General features: G+C 41.8%; 2 protein-coding genes across 4 annotated transcripts in view; one reads left to right on the top strand and one right to left on the bottom strand.

Moving 5' to 3' along the window:
• The first annotated feature begins 605 nt into the window (after nt 1-605).
• On the top strand, nt 606-11,260 carry wdsub1 (WD repeat, sterile alpha motif and U-box domain containing 1). Its single transcript, XM_088992231.1, has 12 exons — nt 606-702; nt 1,821-2,242; nt 2,881-3,068; nt 3,195-3,281; nt 3,365-3,458; nt 3,736-3,769; nt 4,382-4,422; nt 6,316-6,422; nt 7,181-7,207; nt 7,529-7,708; nt 9,363-9,497; nt 9,713-11,260. Exons 2-12 carry the CDS (start codon nt 1,845-1,847, stop codon nt 9,862-9,864), a joined length of 1,443 nt encoding a protein of 480 aa, XP_088848357.1. The 5' UTR covers nt 606-702; nt 1,821-1,844; the 3' UTR covers nt 9,865-11,260.
• Nucleotides 11,261-11,468: 208 nt separating this feature from the next.
• The window catches only part of LOC148900487 (protein TANC1-like), a 68,089-nt gene continuing 60,313 nt past the window's right edge, over nt 11,469-19,244 (bottom strand). For all 3 annotated transcript variants that reach the window (XM_088992223.1, XM_088992224.1, XM_088992225.1), the window contains 7 exons: nt 18,992-19,167; nt 17,760-17,892; nt 17,541-17,570; nt 17,376-17,467; nt 16,548-16,694; nt 16,195-16,295; nt 11,469-15,155 (listed from right to left, as the gene is read on the bottom strand). In XM_088992223.1, coding sequence (XP_088848349.1) covers nt 13,817-15,155; nt 16,195-16,295; nt 16,548-16,694; nt 17,376-17,467; nt 17,541-17,570; nt 17,760-17,892; nt 18,992-19,167 — 2,018 coding nt within the window. In that variant the 3' untranslated portion in view covers nt 11,469-13,816. The remainder of the gene's footprint in view (nt 15,156-16,194; nt 16,296-16,547; nt 16,695-17,375; nt 17,468-17,540; nt 17,571-17,759; nt 17,893-18,991; nt 19,168-19,244) is intronic.

The following is a 19,244-nucleotide window of genomic DNA, read 5'->3' as shown; positions in this document are numbered from 1 at the left end:
GGGGGCAAAATGCAGCAACATTTATCTGCGTCATGTTTTTTGCAAATTGTCCTGAAATGTGTGACTCAAGCATTTTTGATACAATCGCTCCTTTAAAATCGAAAATTAAACAATGATTGATTGGCGTTTTGTACATATATTGTGCAAAGACGAGCCTACAATACCATCACTGATTTGTGTCATATATTCTAGTGCAGAACTGGATGATCTGCCGAATCTCTGGCAATGGCGGCCATTTATGGTGAATGCTGCCATTGCAGCTATCGAGTGGTTCCATTAGCGAGCCAATAGGTACCTAATGGCGCGCCTCAGATTAGGACATAGGATGACACTACAAAAACTGCGTTTGAGGGGCTGCTATGCATTCAGTATTTGACGTTTGCACACAGGGGCTACACGCACAATGATCACTCAAGAAATAATTAACTTTTACGTGCAGAAAAGTGGTCACAAACCTAAATTAGTGAAACCTTTACGCCGATATTATGAAAAGTAAGCATTCGTTTTTACGCTTTTACAGACGTTCATGAGTTGATCTGGCGCATATACCAGTCAAGAGTATGGACTACATTACACCTTGCAATATGTCAATACCCTGTACAAACGCAGGGGTACGTCACTCGTGACGACATTTGGGGAGGTCACTGAGGTGTAAACAGGAAGTACTGCTAACCGAACCGACTCAAGAGCGAAGAAAAAACGGTAAAATATGTGATTTTGGTTCGTGTGTGTGTGTGTGTGTGTGAAAATGTTTGAATCCTTTTAAAACGTTGCATCGTGGTGAATTATGGATGTATTCAAAACACAACAAATTCCATACATGTAATCTTAGCATCCTGCTAATACAATATTCAGCACACTAGGAGAATGATTGTCTCATAATGCTATTTTTCCCACAACTGGTTTCCATTGCTGTTAGGAATCTGCACATTAGCCGTCCAAGTAGGACACCGACATGCTGCAAGTGAGGCATAACTGTTCTCTGGTACAACTAGTACACATCAAGTAAATTTTGTCTCCAGCTAATTCACAACACAAATTTATCTCGAGGCAATTTAGACATTGAGTAAGTCAAGATAAAACGGGGCATGTAACAGGATAGAAGGGGTGGGTGGAAAGAACATTAGGCACAACATCAGCCATGTCAACAACAGTGAAATGCTCGATGTTAACTTCTAGAATGTTGTAATGTCACCAATAGTATTAACATTCAGTTGTTCTCTATTGAACAGCTTTGCCTGACTAGTAGCAACTGTCTTTCCAGTTAGTACAGTAAAGTTGTCCTTCAAATAAGGGTAAAGAGTGTACTAGCACTCGGGCCTTTACCTGGATATCAAGTACAGACAAGATGCATACAAAGTGCTGTACATGGACAACTATAATGTAGGGGCAATAAAGCAGTCAAAGATAGTGGAAAGCACCAGGAAGTAAAACTAAGATCAAGTCTGAATCATGCTGAGTCAAATGCCAGAGTACAAGTGAGATTTGAGGCAGGTACATCGAATAAATGTGTACAGTACAACGCATAAAGCGTAATACACACACACACACACACACACACACACACACACACACACACACACGCACGCACGCACGCACACACACACACACACACACACACGCACGCACACACACACACACACACACACACACGCACGCACACACACACACACACACACACACACACACACACACACACACACACACACACACACACACACACACACACACACACACACACACACACACACACTCTCACACTCGTAAAAAACTGAGATTTGTGTGCTTATGTGTTTGTGTTAATGTCCTCCTTGTGATAGTGTACAGTTAAACCATCCCTCCAAATGGTGTCCCTGATTTGCACTATACAAGACCACCGGGATGATGTCAACTCATGTGCATTCTCCGCACAACTGTTAGCCACATGTTCGGGCGACAAGACCGTGCGGGTGTATAACACCCAGGACTTCTCTGAACTGGCCTTCTCACCATTGGAAGGACACGGTTATAGCGTCCACTGCTGTTGCTTCAGCCCCTGCGGACAGTTCCTTGCCTCGTGTTCCACAGATGGCACCACGCTGGTGTGGTCCATGGTCACCGGGGAGATCGAGGCAGTCCTGCGGCATCCCGGTCGCAGCCCCGTTAGGATCTGTGTGCTCTCTCCGGACTCCACCCATCTGGTCTCTGGTGCATCTGATGGGTCATTGGCTCTCTGGGATTTCCCATCCAAGCAGCTCTGCAGGTTTGTGAGTGAAACCCCATTGGTCACAGAGAATGCATTTCAGACCCACCCGTGATATGTAAAAATCTATGACATCAAACCATGTTTTTTTTTTTTAATTCCAACAAACTTTAAAAGTCAAGCATTTTCTTTGCAATGAATTCTGTTACTCCATTAATTTGATTAATGAACACGATATTCTGATGAAGCGTTTGTAAAATCAGTATGAAGAAGATGAAGCCTGCCATTTTCATGTATCTCAGCGCTGTGCACATGTCCTGACCTGTTTTCTGGGCTCCATCTCATGACATTTGTGATGCTAGCCCGAGGGCACTTAGCCATTGTTATTATCAATATTTTTGTCTTAAGTTCAAAACATTTGACACAATCATTTCACAACACTTTGAGGTTAGAAAAGGGCCTGCATAGTCCTCCAAAGATGCAACATTTCAGCCTATTTGTCACCCACAGTTGCTATACTGTAAAACTGACAAATAAGAGAAAAGGCGATAAAATATTGTGTACTATCAGTATTAGATAGTAGATAGTAATACCGTTTCTTGTTGATCATGGATTTTCACAGACGGTGGGTTTGGTATCCAACGTGATTCATGAAAAATAAAATGGAAGAAGTGTAAAAGTGTCACCTGTTTGTGAAGGACCAGCTGCGTCAGTGACACGACAATGGTGGCGTGCTCGTTCAGCCCGTGCGCCCAGATGTTTGTCACGGGCTCCACCTACGGCGACCTTCGTGTGTGGGACCTGGATTTGAATCAGCTCCATGCAGAGAAGAACGCTCACGACCTTGGTGTCACCTGTTGCGCCTTTGCTCCCAACATCCTCAGCGGTCAGACAATGTTTTTTTTAAATGAAGCTTGTCATCAGTAGGCTTCAACTACAGATAAGTCTAAAGTCAGTTGCACGAGCTACAACACCGCCAATGACCCTCCAATTCTGGTTGTTTGTATTGCAGACAGTCAAGTTGTGCAGTTCCATTTGGCGTCGTGCGGTCAGGACAGTCACTTAAAGATCTGGGCCATGAACAAGCTGAGTTCTGGAGGTAAACAACAGCAGAATCATTCATAAAACACACAAGGTTTTGGCTGTTTTACTTGCCAATCAGGACTTTTCTGTCATTTTTAGCCTTTAGGATGCAGCTTCTGCATACATTGACTGGCCAGTCGGCACCTGTCCTCACGTGCGCATACTCTTCAGATGGTCAACTGCTTGTTTCAGGGTAAGGAGGAAACGGGGTTATTTGATTTTAATTCATTTTACAGTTTACGGACCCTTTGAACTATCTCATGAACATATTGAAATATCTCCTTTTGAGAAGTCTCTCTGACAATGAAATTGATTATCTCTAAGGTAGTTAAATCATTTACATGTGTTGACTGACGTCCGTGAGCTGACAAGAACGACTCTGCAGAATATGACCACTGGAGGGAGACATGCATCAATTAATTTTCATCTGAAAGTCACTCAACATTTTTTTGTTTGTTTTTTCCCCACAGCTCTGTGGACAAAACAGTGACCGTCTATGATGCAGTGAGTTCCATGTTCAAGTTAATTATTATGTGGTGCTGTGTAGGGTAAAATAACATTTGTTTCACTTACTCAACAAAAAAACCTCACAACAACAAACACTCTATGCCCACCCATAAAAACTACCCAAAAAAGTCATATCCCAGAATTAATTCAAAGACAAAATTATCTCTCACACAAAAGAAACAATAGACAAAAGCTGTCACACAGGAGCGAAACCACTAAAATAACACCTTCCTCACCCCCCCCCCCCCCCCCCCCCCCCCCCCCCCCCCCAAAAAAAAAAACTTGCATGACTCGAAAATCCCCTCACACAATTCCATTCCTAAAGTAATCCTTTTATCAAAACCAAATAAACCTGACACAAAGATACAAAAGGAATCTTCCTTTACTCTCAATCTAATTGGCTGTGCCATGCATTAAGTCTCACCTTTGGTCAGTTGCCCAATTTCCACTGTTCAGCTTCATTCAGATGGCTCCTTGTTTAACTGCCGTATGAGTGAGAAGTTGTTTTTCATCATGCATGAAAAGAAACTTTTTGTTACTTTTTGCACCTCATATGTAATGGCATCTCGTTAAATTCATTAATACACGTCTTTCTTTTTAACTTTGTAGAAAAATGCTGTATTGCTTGACACATTGAATCAGCATGAGAGGTAGGTCCTTCGAGAAGCAAAGCTGATACAGTGGATTTGAGAACACATCATTGTGAAACTTGTATTCCAACTGTATTATTTGTCTTAGTTTGAAGTAGCCATAAATGAACTGTACTTACTACAGTATATACTCAAAGCACACTTTATGTGCATAAGGTAGAAAAGAAGCGTCACCCATTAACTCATTAAATGCCAGACATGCAAAAATGTGTCCACTCCTGTGCCAGGGTTTGTCATTGTAATTCGAATTTCAGGACCCACAGAATATTGAGTTTTAGGACTAAATAAACATTTAATGCAGCGTCAGAAACATTAGACTCTCTTCTTTCATCAGAAATAGTTAAATCCCAAGTTATATGGGTCTGGAGTAATATGAGTTGCAAGTGGGTGCAAATGCTGCCCCCTCGTGAAAGGGAAAAACATTGCCAGAGGTCTGAACAGCGCTTTATCGGCACCCCCCTTCCCGCAAGAAAAACTAAAACCCGAACAAATTCGGGAATAGTGCTCCATGTCATACGTCTGTGTAAGCTCTCAGTCGTACAGGAGTGGTCCATCGATGAGAAGGTTTCTTCAGCCGTCATCTGTACAAAAGTGAAGGTTTCGGACGTTTCGCCTCCTATCCAAGAGGCTTCGTCAGCGAACTAAAGTCTGACTGGTCGTATCGGCCCCATTTATATATCCCTAATGTCCAGACCTGGTGGCGCCGGACACAGCTATGATAGGTCCCTACTCTCAGGTTGGGGGGGGGGGGGGGGGCGGGACCCCCCCCTGTGGCCCCACTGATTGTTCCTACATTCCTGACTAACGATTGGCCTATTACCCCCACTCCCCCCGGTATCACCTCATCAGCATAACGACCCTCATCAGCATTGCGAAAGTTGCCTAACCTGTTTTGCCTGAGCAGGCTATTGTATGAACGATCCAAATTGAACCTCACACCACCAGACCGGTTTAATGAAGGATTTTGTTGTTTTATAAGAATCGCCTCTTTTACCCCCCTTTCAAACCATCTATGTTCTTTCGCTAAGATTTTAACCTCATTGTCGTCAAATGAGTGGTTGCTAGCTTTTAGGTGCAAATGTACTGCCGATTGAGGCCCACTAGTATTATCCCTGCGATGTTGATAAAGTCTTTTTTTGAGAATTTGTTGAGTCTCCCCAATGTACTGCTCTTTACAATTTTCATTCTTACAATGTAATGCTCCATGTCATACTTTCAATTCCCAAATAAATTCAGGAATGGCAGTGGATGAGTTATGTAATATCAGAGCATTGTAGTTGTCATAAAGACGAGGCTTTCTGAAAGGACTTTAAAGTAAATTTTGTGTTTGGGCGCCTTTTATCGAGCATCTTCAGCTTTATTAAGTTCATAGAGTTGCTTGTTCTGTAGCCACAAGTGGACACAAGCCAGTGTCTTATTGTGCATTGTCTTATTCCCAAGCCCGGATACATACAGAGGGTTGTGTCAGGAAGGGCATCTGACGTAAAGGCTTGGCCAAAACAAACATGTGACTCAAACCACTGAAGATGGAAGACACTGATTCGCTGAAGGGAAAAGCCGAAAGAAAAAGACGATGATGGAAATGTTAGGAATGAATCTTTTACCAATGTGCCTATTATGATATGAGCCATGTTACGGTATTTGGCCGGGCTTGTGTCCCCTTGTGGCTTCAGAACAAGCAACTCTGCAAACTTAAAAAAGATGATGATGCTCGATAAAAGGCCACCTACAACCCAAACACAAAATGGTCATCGGCACATTCAACATTCAAATAAAGTAAAACTACTCATTAAAGTCAATATGTGAAGGCAGCCAAAGGATGTTTATTTAATATTCATGTTGCTTCATGGCAAACAGAAGCAATTTTCTAATGACAACCATCCTCTCCCACAGGTATGTGACTGCGTGTTCCTTCTCTCCAACTTCACTACTAATGGCCACAGGATCCATGGATAAGACGGTGAACATCTGGAGAGTGGAAGATGGTCGCAGTGGGCATGGTTTGAGCAACACTGATCCTAAATGTTTCATTTTTCATTGTTTGCCTTTTTTATGTGTCTTTTTTCATACCTGCTTTGCTGCATCATAGCCGGGAGAACAATCGGAATCAGAATCAGAAAGCCTTTAACAGGTCCCACAATGGGGAAATTTGGGGGTGGTGAAAAGATCAAGAACAAAGTATTCAAAGCATAATAGAAATGTCAGAGGACTGAAATGTATAACTGTGCAAAAAAATGTTTCATAAAGAACTATACGTAGTGCAAGTATAAAATGCCTGGTAAGGTGTATATCAACAGTTCCATGAAATTGTAATAGTTCATTTCCAATTCCTATTCTCGTCATTTGAAACTCTGGGAAAGAGTAGTTGAAGCGAGACTAAGAGCAGAAGTGAACATTTGTGAGCAGGAGTATGGCTTCATGCCAAAAAAGACTACGACAGATGCAGTGTTTGCTTTAAGAATGCTGATAGAGAGAAGGTCAGAAGGAATTGCATTGTGTCTTTGTAGATCTGGAGAAAGCGTACGACAGGGTGCCCAGAGAAGAGCTGTGGCATTGCATGAGGAAGTCTGGAGTGACGGAATAGTATGTCAAGACATGAGAGGAAAAGCCGAAAGGAAAAGAAGAAGATTCTCGTCATTTGAAGCTATTTTACATTTTTAATCGACTGAGGGATCCCTCTTTGTTTTGTATTTTCACCTCTCTTAGACTTATTTACTATTACGTATATAATTGAGCCTTTATGTCCTCTCTCTTCCAGAAGAGTCCACTGTCATGGTATGTCAAGGTAAGCAATTACTTTTTTAACAATAGTGACAAACATATATATTGTGTTTTTTGAGACAATGTTTTTGTTTAGACATGGTCCATGTATGGGGTGGTGCCTGTTAGCTTTTGATCTGCATGCACTTTCTACCTTTATACTGTTATCCTTTGTCAATGAGAATATCAATGAAAGCTCTCTAGGGGAATCCATAATGTGTCCCAGCCACTGAAGCTGCACCTCTTGAAATCAATAGCCAGCAGGGCTCCAAGATAACATTTACCTTTTTTCAATAAAAGTAGGGGGATGGGAAAACACAACTGTCACTCTGCTTTATCCTCTCAGCATCGACATCAGCGGGTCGATCCAAGCTGCTGGTCAGTGATTGGTCAGAAGAGGATGTGGCCATGTGGCTATTGGAGGAAGGTTTGGAGGGATTGGTGGACACATTCAGGACCAACAACATTGATGGGACTGAGCTGCTTGCACTCACCAAAGATACACTGCTGTCAGAACTGCACATAGGTAGGAACCACCCGCTGCTTACCTTAGTGAAATGACTCAAAAACTGGAATATTGGGTTTCGTTTATATTTCATGTTAGATGTAAAATGAATTATAATTATGTCCTCCTGAGAGGTGACCTTAATTTTACCTTCTCCAAACTTTTGGATCCACGTGTTGAACTGCTTTAAAGGTTCAGTACTTTACGCACAACACAACATAATGTTCCCGAACCAACCCAAATGGCAAGACTCACATGGACCACTGGGTCAGTTATACAACAAGGGACAATGCGGTTATCGGTGCTGATATTTTGATGAATATCCGTATCGATTTATTTGTGCTCTCAAGCAGATAAGAGATCAATTTAAAATCACACACAAGTAAGCCTCATTAGCACTTTTCAACTGGAAGATTCATAGAAAGGCAAAAGTGGGTGTGCTTAAAATTTTTATGAAAGATAAAGATGGTAAATTTTACCTTGCCGCTCCTCCTGAGATAACCGCAACTTTGTTTTGCATTTGCACAGAAAAGATTGAGAGAAGGACAAACTAAATTTCCCATTTTTCAGTGAATCCTGATATTTCAACCAGTACTCCGAACTCTTTGGCACTTGTCTATATGTAAAGAAAAAAGAGTGCTGAAATTTAAAAAACAACAACATTTTTTTCAGTCGACAATGAAGGATCCAAACTGTGAAAACAATGACATCAACAATGAAAACATGACCCACAGGTAAAAAGGGGGGGCTTCCACTGAGTTTGGTATGTGTCCTGGTTACATGTCTGAGTAGTTCCACAGTGCGATGAAAACAAGATAAAAGGAAAAAAAGATTAATGTAGGTTTATCTCTGCACCATGATGTGGCGTCTGAAAAAGCTTTAAAGCTTTGTGACTGCAGCATTTTTGACTAATCTGGGCCACTATACCTTTCTATATAAGTCACTTGCAAAAATGATTCACAAAAATGCACACAGGTCTGTATCTTCTCTCATTTAGTGGAAGGGCTTTTGGTTGTCATGCCTATTAGTGATGCACCTGTGCATAGATAACAAAAAAATGTGCTTCAGCACTCAAATGGTCCATACGAGTGAGGATAAAGAGCACATGAGGATGTGAGGACCTTAAACTGCATATCAATATAATTGAAGACATGTTCATAGTATTTTCTTCCTCTAAACACAGTATAGTCACAATGTACCAGTAAGATTATGAGGCACTGTAAAGAAAGCACAACGGGAGGAAGGGAGTGGTCGACTTGCACGCCCAGCTGTCTGCTGGGGGTGCGGATGGCCAGGTCATCGGCTGCGGCGCTGCTCAAAGATGAAACGACAATGGGTCGCTTGACTGGAGGGGTCTGCACTGCCCGGCCTCCAGGGACCCATGCTTAGAAATTGAATGTATTATTATTGTTGGGGTAATTCGCTATACAAACATCTCTCAACATAGCTTCTAATCTTTGTTTAAGTTTCGGACTTCCTGATACGTCATATCCTGCCTTCCTTTACATGATGTCGCATTGACATTACGTCACATCCTATTGCGTCACACACTGTGCGCTGTATAAATGCTCTCCCGTTCTAGTTCGTCTCTCTCTCCTCTCTGCCCCCTGTTCCGCTTTATGTTCTTATTTAATGAGAGAACAAAATGGCAGCGTGTATGTACATATGTGTGCAGAATCAATGGGGCAGCGCAGAAAAGTCCTGAGGAAGGTGGAGGAGCTGAAGAATGCGTCTGCGTGTTCGGGTATTCCTGATGAGTTCCTGTGTCCAATAACCATGGAGTTGATGAGAGAACCAGTCATCGCGGCTGGTGAGCCAAGAGACTGCTGCACTGTCTGAAACCTTTGCAAGAAATTGTTGGATAGTTGGCATTGGAATTTAAGATGGGCAATGTGGGGTTTTATGCCATTGAGGTCGAATCTTGCAATTTCACCTGAAAGCCAATTATCCCAAATTTCAAATGACCCTAGTAATGAATAAAATTCTGATGATGATGGATCCAGTGTACTTTGCATGTGCCCATAGATGGCTACTCGTATGAGAAGGAGGCCATCACGACATGGGTCAACACCAGGAACCGCTCCAGCCCCATGACCAACCTCCCCTTAGTGACCACTCTACTCACTCCAAATCACACGCTGAAGAGTGCCATCGCTCGATGGAGGACAAACCATTAAGGAAGTTTCCGCCACCACTGCCACTGTATCATTTCGGGTGTGTGAGTAGAATGACCCAGAATATTTCACATTCCTCATGGACACTTTCATTTCATGAGTGTCCAGTTGTTCAGTGTAGACAATTTAAATACGCTCCCATCATAGGTGGTTCATTTGAGTGCTATCATAATCCTGTCGGAAAACACAATGCCATTTCTATACTATCATCACATTTTCCTCATACCTGTATTCTATTTCAAAGGGTGAATCGCTAGCTTTCCTAACATGTGCAAACTTAATCTTAACAAGCAGTGAGATGACCCGCTACATTTGTACCAAGACACCTATTGTACCCTTTCAGGGACAGCATTGTGGGTATCGCATCATGTTATCAGGTTACAAGGTGCATGCAAGGGTTAAATTAGTTTATTGGTCAGTTAGTCCAAAGTGTCCCACACCCTAGATTACTACTCATGTCTCTTAATTCCTCTAAACTACATTCCATACAATGATGGTGTCTTTCGAAAGGCGGTCACATAATCCTACCACGTGGTTTTAACCTAACATGCAAACAAAAAGGTCTCCCTCTCGGGAGCCGTTATGAATTTGGGGAAGCCATTAGAATGTTTATTCCCCTCCACATATTACATTAAGAGCGCACAATGAATTAATGAATAACTAGTTTTCAAATTTGAAGTAAAAAAATAAATAATATTATGTTTGACATGGGACAATTTGAAATTTTGGTTCAAATTTATGGAATTTCACAACTTTGATTTGCTTTCGCGGGCCGAATAAAATGACATGGCGGGCCAGATTTGACGCCCGGGCCTTGACTTTGACACCTGTGCCCCATATGGTACATGACTACTGCTAATAATTAACATCAGCTTTTTGAATCAGGTCATTTTGATTACCCTATTTTGCTCCCATGAAAACTACAAATTATTATCAGCAGTTGATTGGGGTGCACTTCTACACCAGTGCAAATTAGCACCACAATAATAAACATCTTGTTGATTATGCTTTGTATTTTATTAGCGATGTAGCCATTGTTTGTTCGCCTTACACATGGCATAAGGATGATTTCCTGATTCAGCAAACATAACTGGACATTCTTTCATTTTCTCTCAATCCAATACACCCAGGAAACATACAACGTGCTGTGAAAGAAGCATAAATAATTAACTAGAGTCGTCTTTGTTAATTTATCGTACCACATTATTTGTGGCCACATTCTGTATTAGCATGAAAAGTCTACAGTATATGACAACTATTGACATAACTGTATTAAGACGGTTCTGTATTTGTAATTCTTGACTTTATTGTCAAATATGCTAATATGCATTGTGTTCAGGAAAACCAATAAACACTTCTTAAGTTGTCTGCTATGCAAAAATAAATGCCATATACAGTAAATAGTGAAGCAACCAACAATGACCAGGATGTTCTACAATTGTCATGTCTTATCTGTCTATGAAAAGGTTATAATGTTGAAAGAGAGCCATTTACAGGTAAATATATGATCTGCTAATATAGTATATATCATACAAATATAAATGTGTTTTAAAAGACACAATCAAAATGGTCTTATCCCATACCTAGCTTGAGCTGTATTATGAGACATGCACAAAACTTTCTCAGACTTCAACGTGTGATATAGGACAATTCATCATGACATCATACAATCTTCTGGGTGGTGAAAGATGAAGCTTTCTCTTGAGAAACCAAGGTACAGTGCAGCCTTGAGAGATGACTAATTTGTTCCTTGACCACACTCTTATCTCAAATCATTATCCCATTGATATGAATGGCCATCGATCCATTCAAGCTTCCCCCCCCTCAATTGTCACATCAATTGTCAATGTTTTCTTTTGTTTTTTTTTAACTTCTGGAAAAATAACCATGCCATATTGTCGCAAGTGATTAAAATCTACACTCAGACAAATAGAACTCAGACAAGTAGAATGAACAAGATTTTAACGCTTTGTGTCACTCCATTTATTGATGGTGGCTGTGCTGCCCTCAACCAAGGTGTGATCACTGGCCACCTGGGAGTACAGTGAGACCTCAACTTACAAACTTTTTGTCTTACAAACGTCAAATTTATGAAAATTAAACCTTATAATAAGCACTATTTTCATAATACACACCCACCACGGCTGGCGGAGTGATCTTCGGCGGAAGCACACGACCGAACAGCACCAGAGGTTAAGTTACCAACAGTCCTTATGGAAGGTGACTCTCTTTCTATAAGCCATCAACAACCATCAAAAAGGTAAATAAAACTTTATTTTTACAGCACAGTTTATTTCTTTAATTACAGTCGTCATGTAATGCGCCTCTTTCCAAACAGAAATTCCCTTTGACCTTCGACCTCCAACGCCATTCCATCAAGCCATCAATGACCATCACAAATGTAAATAAAGTGACTTTATGATACAATGCAGTGTATTTCTTTCATTACAATACAATTGCACATTTATTATACATAGAATAAGGTATGTTGTGTGTAGTTTTAAGGCTTGTTTGGTTGAAAAGTATATTTTATGGAAACCCGGGAACGGATTATTCCCATTTTAATGGTTTCCTATGGGATATTTTTTTTTTTCGATACACACTTTTCGCCTTACACACTCTGTCTGGGAACCAATTAAGTTCGTAAGTTAAGGTCTCACTGTAGTGTTATACTATTTACTGCAACATCTAAACTTTTCTCTCGGTTCATTTGTAAGTATGGCACTCATCATCGTTGTTTACAGAGGATAAAGAATGACTATTATGTTGTTTGCACTATTTGAGTTCATCCTAATGCTTAAAAGGGTTAAAGCCACGCCACGTTGGTGCTATCGTTAGTGATAGCCTCAACAACTGTTTTGTCTTTGACAGAAAACTTCAATTGGGAGTGTCAATGTTCTGAATAATTGTTCATTATTTTATCTGCCAAACTACTTCAGGTTATGAAGTTGAGTCACTGTCTCCATTCAGCATTCACATCTTTGGCTTACTCTTATAAGCCAAAATAGGAAGATCCAGTGAGACAGGTCATACCTTGAAAAACTCCGAAATGGAGTCACACGTATCTCATCGCACAATGTATATGATTTCAAGGAATGAATCCTTTTCTTCTTGTGGGGTGATATGTCAAGTCTAACTGCAGATAAACTGCATGGATGAAAATGTACTGTGCGTCATGGACCCACAAAAAGTTCACAAATGCTCTCATACTACCATAATTGATAAATGGGTCTAGCCTTCTACTGTGGGAATGTTTTGGCAAGTGATGCCGTTTGATTTACAATCTGTTAAGCTATGGTAGATAGCCTCTGTTGCAGTTCTCCAAGTAAGGAGGCTACAATTGCTTGACCTTCATTTTTCTCTTGATCAATTTGACACGGAGAAACGACAAGAGAATTGATATTGCGCTTCAACTAACCACAAATATTTTACATATTGTTTTTCACAAACCCAATGATGGAGATGTCGTCCTCACTCAGTCCCTTTGAAAATGGCAAATCTGTTAACATTTGTGACATCCATTTGCCGTATTCTATTCACCTACAAACTCCACTGGATTGCAATTTTATTTCAAAATTTGCAAACTAAGTAAACCAAGGTTATAGCTGCCAAAACCCAAAACTCAGTTTTTGTCAATGATTCAACCCATGTCACTGGTCATCATTCTGCCACACGGAAGTATTCCTGTGCCTATTGTCTGCAAATATTCCAAATTGGTCGTTAAGGACTACCATTCAGATAATATACTAGTTTTATAAAAAAAAAAAAAAATTCAGGAATGTGTGGTTTTTCTTTAACACACTTACGCACTAGCTGTAAACGGATAAGCAGAAGCACACCACTGTTTCGTTCTAGATTGCAAATGCAGCGCTGCAGCAGAAGTCAAACACAGGCTGGCATCGTAGCTACCTTGTGTGGGACTTTTTGTGTTCTCTTTTAGGCTTGGAGAAATTATTTATACATTGGACTCAATAAAGGAACGTTTGGGCTTCATGGGCGCCATATGCAGCGTTGCATTCTCTCTGGTCAGACTTTCGTGCCTGTGCCTCCCATCGGGAAAATTGAGATGGGACGACATGGTGGCTCTTGCCTCTCGCTGGAGGAGCCGCTCTGCGAAGTCCCGATTCTGCTGGTTACCTTCGTGACTTCCAGAGAGTGGCTCCTGGAAGGAAGAGCGCTTGTACTCATTGTTCAAGCCCTGTAACTCCATAACTGACATGTTGAAACTTTCGAAGCCCCCGCCTTGCACCTGTCGGTCAAAACCTGAGCTTTGCTGGCTCTGGACTCGCACTGCTTTGTCCATGACCCCCATAAAGGGCCGCGGCTTCATCTCGCCTTTGGACTTGAAGCTGCCGCTGCTTTTGAGAGGACATGGGGGGTCTAGCACCTGCTGCTTGCCGTTGTCTGACTGGTTCCCACTGGAGGCCTGACTGGAACTAGAACCCCTGGAGCCTGCTGTTCCTGCTCCTCCAGCCTCCTGCCTGACTTCAACAACCGAGCCCAGAGCAAGCGCCAGGCCGTCCAGACCCGCAGAGTGTGCCGAGAGTCTGTCAGAACCCCTAGAGAAGCCGGACGAGCGAGACTGGTACATTTGAAGTGGAGCCGGTGGGGAAGAGCTGCTCGGGGACATGGGGTGGTAATGTTCGGTGGGGCTGAGCCCAGAATGTTCTGAGTCGAGGGCCAGCACAGGGGCAGGCCTCAGGAAGGTGGAGATGTGTCTCCCTGGTAGAGGACTGGAGGGTCCGCAGAGAGATAGTGGCCTGCCACCTACTCTGGCCCCTGATTGCAAGGAGTGGCAATGGTGATGATTCCTACTGCTCTGGTTTTGACTTTGCTTGTGGACAGTAAGAAGTGGGTCAGGCAGGACCATAAAGTGCGGATTCTGGACATAGTCCTCTTGAGGTGTCTGATTAGCAAACGCAAAGGCCACCCCTCCGGAGAGAGTCCGGTTTGAAGCATATGGATTCAGAGGCCAAAATTCTGAGCCTTTTCCACATGGGAGGCTCAACTCTTCCCCTTCTTCCTCTTCATCTTCGCGCCATAGATCAGACTGCTCTTCGGGGATCGGCCTCTCTAGACTTCCCTGTGAACACACGTCCGCCTCGCCCTCGTTGGTGTGATGGTGGTGACTCTGAGGGTCCCTGTTGTAACTCTGTGATGTATTACTGTTGCTGGATATCCTCTGATGGTGCGCACACTCCTCCTCTACTCGTAGCAGCAGGCGACGAATCTCCCGATTGGAGGGACAGAGTCGTGCTGCTTCATGGAGGTCTGCCAGAGCCTCAGCAAATTGCCTGGAGAGGAGATTTGAATTGTAAAGTGAAACTCCGCTGTCCATTGATTCACCCATTCACAAGCGCAGAATTTTCAGCTGGGTTAACAGCAACACCGAGGTCATCTTGCATGGGGGTGAAAAACAGGCCAAGGCGGTCCCCACATAATACTGGAGTCGTCAAGAGTTCTAGCCATTGTTCTGACGGAGTAGAGAGAATGTGATTGTGATTACCGTTCAATGCTTCTGCGCTAATTGTAATAAGGCAGCACTTCTTGGTTTTTAACTAGTTTAATATTATGTGGTGTGTTGGACTTCCATGGGACAAAATTAGATGATGTCGTTGAGCGTTGTGGTATATAAAATTACAATGTCTTTTTTTACAGTAAACGTCCACTGGCAATGTGTGTCTTAATATGGTCAAATGTATGGACAGCAAGTGGGAATGTTATTATTTACAGTGTACCAAACATATTTGTGGTTCGGCACCCATGGTTTCTGTTAGGGCAATTCGCAATACGAACACATTTGAAACGTCTTTTCTATTTCCTTACACATCGTTTTATTTTCTCAGACTTCCTGTTGTGATGTCACATCCTGTCCATCTTTACAAAAGCTCTCCCCAACAGCTCCTCTTCCTCTTCTCTCTTCGCCCCTCGGGATGCCTGCCCCTCGGGGTAGGCAGTTACATTTTGTGCCATCCCAAAGATTAAATAATCTTTTTGTTTTTACATTTGATTCCTGCATCATTAATAATGACCCTAACAGTTTCATTTGCAGGTTATTTTTTATTGTTTTTTTTTAATATATATTCTTTCCAGGGATTAAGTTTAAGTAAAAAAAAATCCCCAGTGCATTTACATTGCTTGAATTTAGATGCTAATGATTTTCACTATTTGCAGACCAGCCAAGGCTATATCCCACTTTAATAAAATTGGCTTTATTTGGTCTCATTGTATTGCATATTTTCACCTACCGTGGGTGGGCCTGAAACATATCCTGAGTGATCAACAAGGCTTCTGATTCAGTGCATATTCTCATTAGTTGAACAATGGATGTACCTGCTACTCCTCTTGGCCCGTGCTCTAGCATAATAGGCCTCGTAGGATCTGGGCTTCAGGTCCAAAGCTTTTGTTGCAAAGTCCTCGGCGATGCCAAAGTCCTGAGTTTTCACACCAATAAATAAATAAACAAATAAATAAATACATCGCTTCAGCCCATTGAACAGTTGGACATCTACATTTGAAAAGACATTTAGATCACTAAATTAAGTTCAGTTGAAGAGATTGCCGTACATTTTATGTTCAATCTGAATTTTCACCAGAGCCCTACATTTTGTGCAAAGGTTGTCACCAAACCCTCTTCTAATTCTGCGTGCGTCTAATTAGTACGTGTGTGCATTATTCAGCCTTACATTGGTTTTCCTTCTGCAGCGGGATAGGTTGAGATAGAGAGACACGCGCAGGTCCTTGAGTCCTTTTAGCTCTTCTCCTTGGCCCTCTCGAGGTAGTTTTCTCAGAGCATACTGGTAACGCTGGCCGGCCTCTTTCATACGGCCCTTCTATTTTCCACATCAAAAGCAAAAGAAATAAATTAATGGAAAATACAATAGCATTTTTGTAACCCTCATAACATTCTACTTGGAACATGGTCGTTTTTTTGTTTGTCTTTGTTGTTGTTTTTTTTTTCAAATTCCAAATGAATCCAGCTCCAATCGTGGGTGGTGAGGATAAGTCAAATGGATTTTTAAATTGTTGTCCGGAGAAAATTGCAAGAAATCTGGCTATGAGCCAGTCCGTCAATGTTGTCTGAATTTGCATCAGATCCTTTTTAATCATCTTACTTCTTGAAATGTGAATTATGGCTGGCGCGCCATCTCTGTTTTAAGCAATTTTCCCTGTTAAATTACGCCTTTTGGGTGCATAAGTTGATGACTTCAAGTAGGTCATTGTGCTGCATCTTCCTATCTGCACTCTTGCACACTTACCAGTTGAAACCAGTTAGACCATCAGTCACACATGAGCTAGGCAGAGCTTCCCGTCTGTGTGAGGGCGGCCAAGAGAGTGTAAAAGTAGAAACAATTTGGACAGATGAGCACATTTTCTGCATCTGACAGGAAAGGGCTCGATGGCTGTGGCTCTTATTTTTTTCCCGTGTAGCTTACAAATATCCAAATACTTCAAAATCAATGTTAATTAAGACAAATTCTCCTTTTGTGGAGGTAGCTATTTAGTTCAAGTACCTTATAAAGCAAGTTTCCTTCCTCCATGAGTTTCTGCAGCAGGATGAGAAGGATGTCTGGTTTGGTGGAAGCCATGGCCCATGTGGCGTGACCTGATAGAAGGTGACAAAAAAATTCTCTTGAGTCTCCTCACCTTGTCTCCATGACTTGTACCAACGTCCCTACCTGATCGATCATGCGGTGCCGTTCTGTAGCCTTGTGATTTGCATGGAGGATGGAAGAAAAGTGAGATCATGAAGAGGATGTAAAATTGACTGCTGTGATTTGCTGATAGTTGTTTCCAGGGCAACCACTTGAGCTACAGAGCAACTTTTTAATTTGTTTTTGCAACCTGGGCTCAAAGTCCCACTAATAGAGGAGTCAATGCAAGGCTGGCATACATACTGGTCTTGGAGCTTTTTTTGAGTAACAAAGCCACCAGAGCTGGATTCTGGCAGCCAAGAGTCCGTTCTGCAGGCCTGCTTCCATTGCAGTCTGTGCTCTCTAGCACCGCGCCGTGAGCTAGCAGAAAGTGTACCTAAGCATAAAGAAGAACATACGCATGCAAGTTATTCGCTGATCAAATTAACTAAAGCTTTACTCATTTATCCTCAGCAGAAATTAAAAATACAATTACAGTGACCACCCTCTGCCATATTGTGGTTTTTCTTTCGCACCCCCTGTAAGGAGAAAAATCTTACTGCCATACCATTAAATTGGCCGATACGAGATCATTTTCAATAAGCAAAACTTTGTCTCCCCCGCCCCACATTAACACATTAAAGGACACAACACATTAAAGGACACACCGATAATATTTGTTTTTTTTACACAAGACGTGGTACCAATCTTTTTTTTTTTCTTCAGCGTGATTTCAATCTCAATTAAAATAATGCAGACAATTGTCCCCCAGCCCCAGACTGTATATGACAGCCGTCAAGCTCAAGGCCCGGGGGCCAAATCTGGTCCGCCACATTTTATTCGGCCTACGAAAGCAAATCAAACTTATGAAAGTCCAGGACGCTTGCTAAAGTCCGAACCAATATTTCAAGTTGTCAGATGTACCCCACAATAACAGTTATTTTTCTTGAATTCAAATTTGAAAGCGTAACTACAATGTGGCCCATGGCGCAAAAAATGAGTTATCTATCTATCTATCTATCTATCTATCTATCTATCTATCTATCTATCTATCTATCTATCTATATCTATCTATCTATCTATCTATCTATCTATCTATCTATCTATCTATCTATCTATCTATCTATCTATCTATCTATCTATCTATCTCTCTCTCTCTCTCTCTCTCTCTCTATCTATCTATCTATCTATCTATCTATCTATCTATCTATCTATCTATCTATCTATCTCTCTCTCTATCTATCTATCTATCTATCTATCTATCTATCTATCTATCTATCTATCTATCTATCTATCTATCTATCTATCTATCTATCTATCTATCTATCTATCTATCTATCTATCTATCTATCTATCTATATCATGAGAATATGCACAATAGTACAATCTTTAGATTCTCATTGTGGGAATTAACATTTGTGTCAGACAGTATGTAATTTTACTTTGAAAGCAAACTAAGGTGCAATAAGATACTGCAAATGCAGCATGGCACCCACTGTATCAGCATCTCCGTTTAGGGCGACAAGGTCCAGTGGAGTGCGTCCCTGTCTGTCTGCTTGATTCAGGTCCCCCCCGGCATCCACCAGAAGCTGCAGCACACCTCGGTGGCCCTTCATGCAGGCCCAGCCTGTTGCAGTCAGACCTTCCTGATCCGCAGCAGACACAGAAGCGCCTAATGCCATGAGACAGACAGACAATGTATAAAATAGAAAATAGACGGGTCACAGAAAACCGTAGAAGTCTCTTTGC

Source organism: Hippocampus bargibanti, linkage group LG03 (assembly GCF_051943395.1).
Source record: "Hippocampus bargibanti isolate YZ-2025 linkage group LG03, ASM5194339v1, whole genome shotgun sequence".
Lineage (NCBI taxonomy): Eukaryota > Metazoa > Chordata > Actinopteri > Syngnathiformes > Syngnathidae > Hippocampus > Hippocampus bargibanti.
Note: the sequence above shows the minus strand (reverse complement) of the source record. Positions and strands in the feature narration are given on the sequence as shown.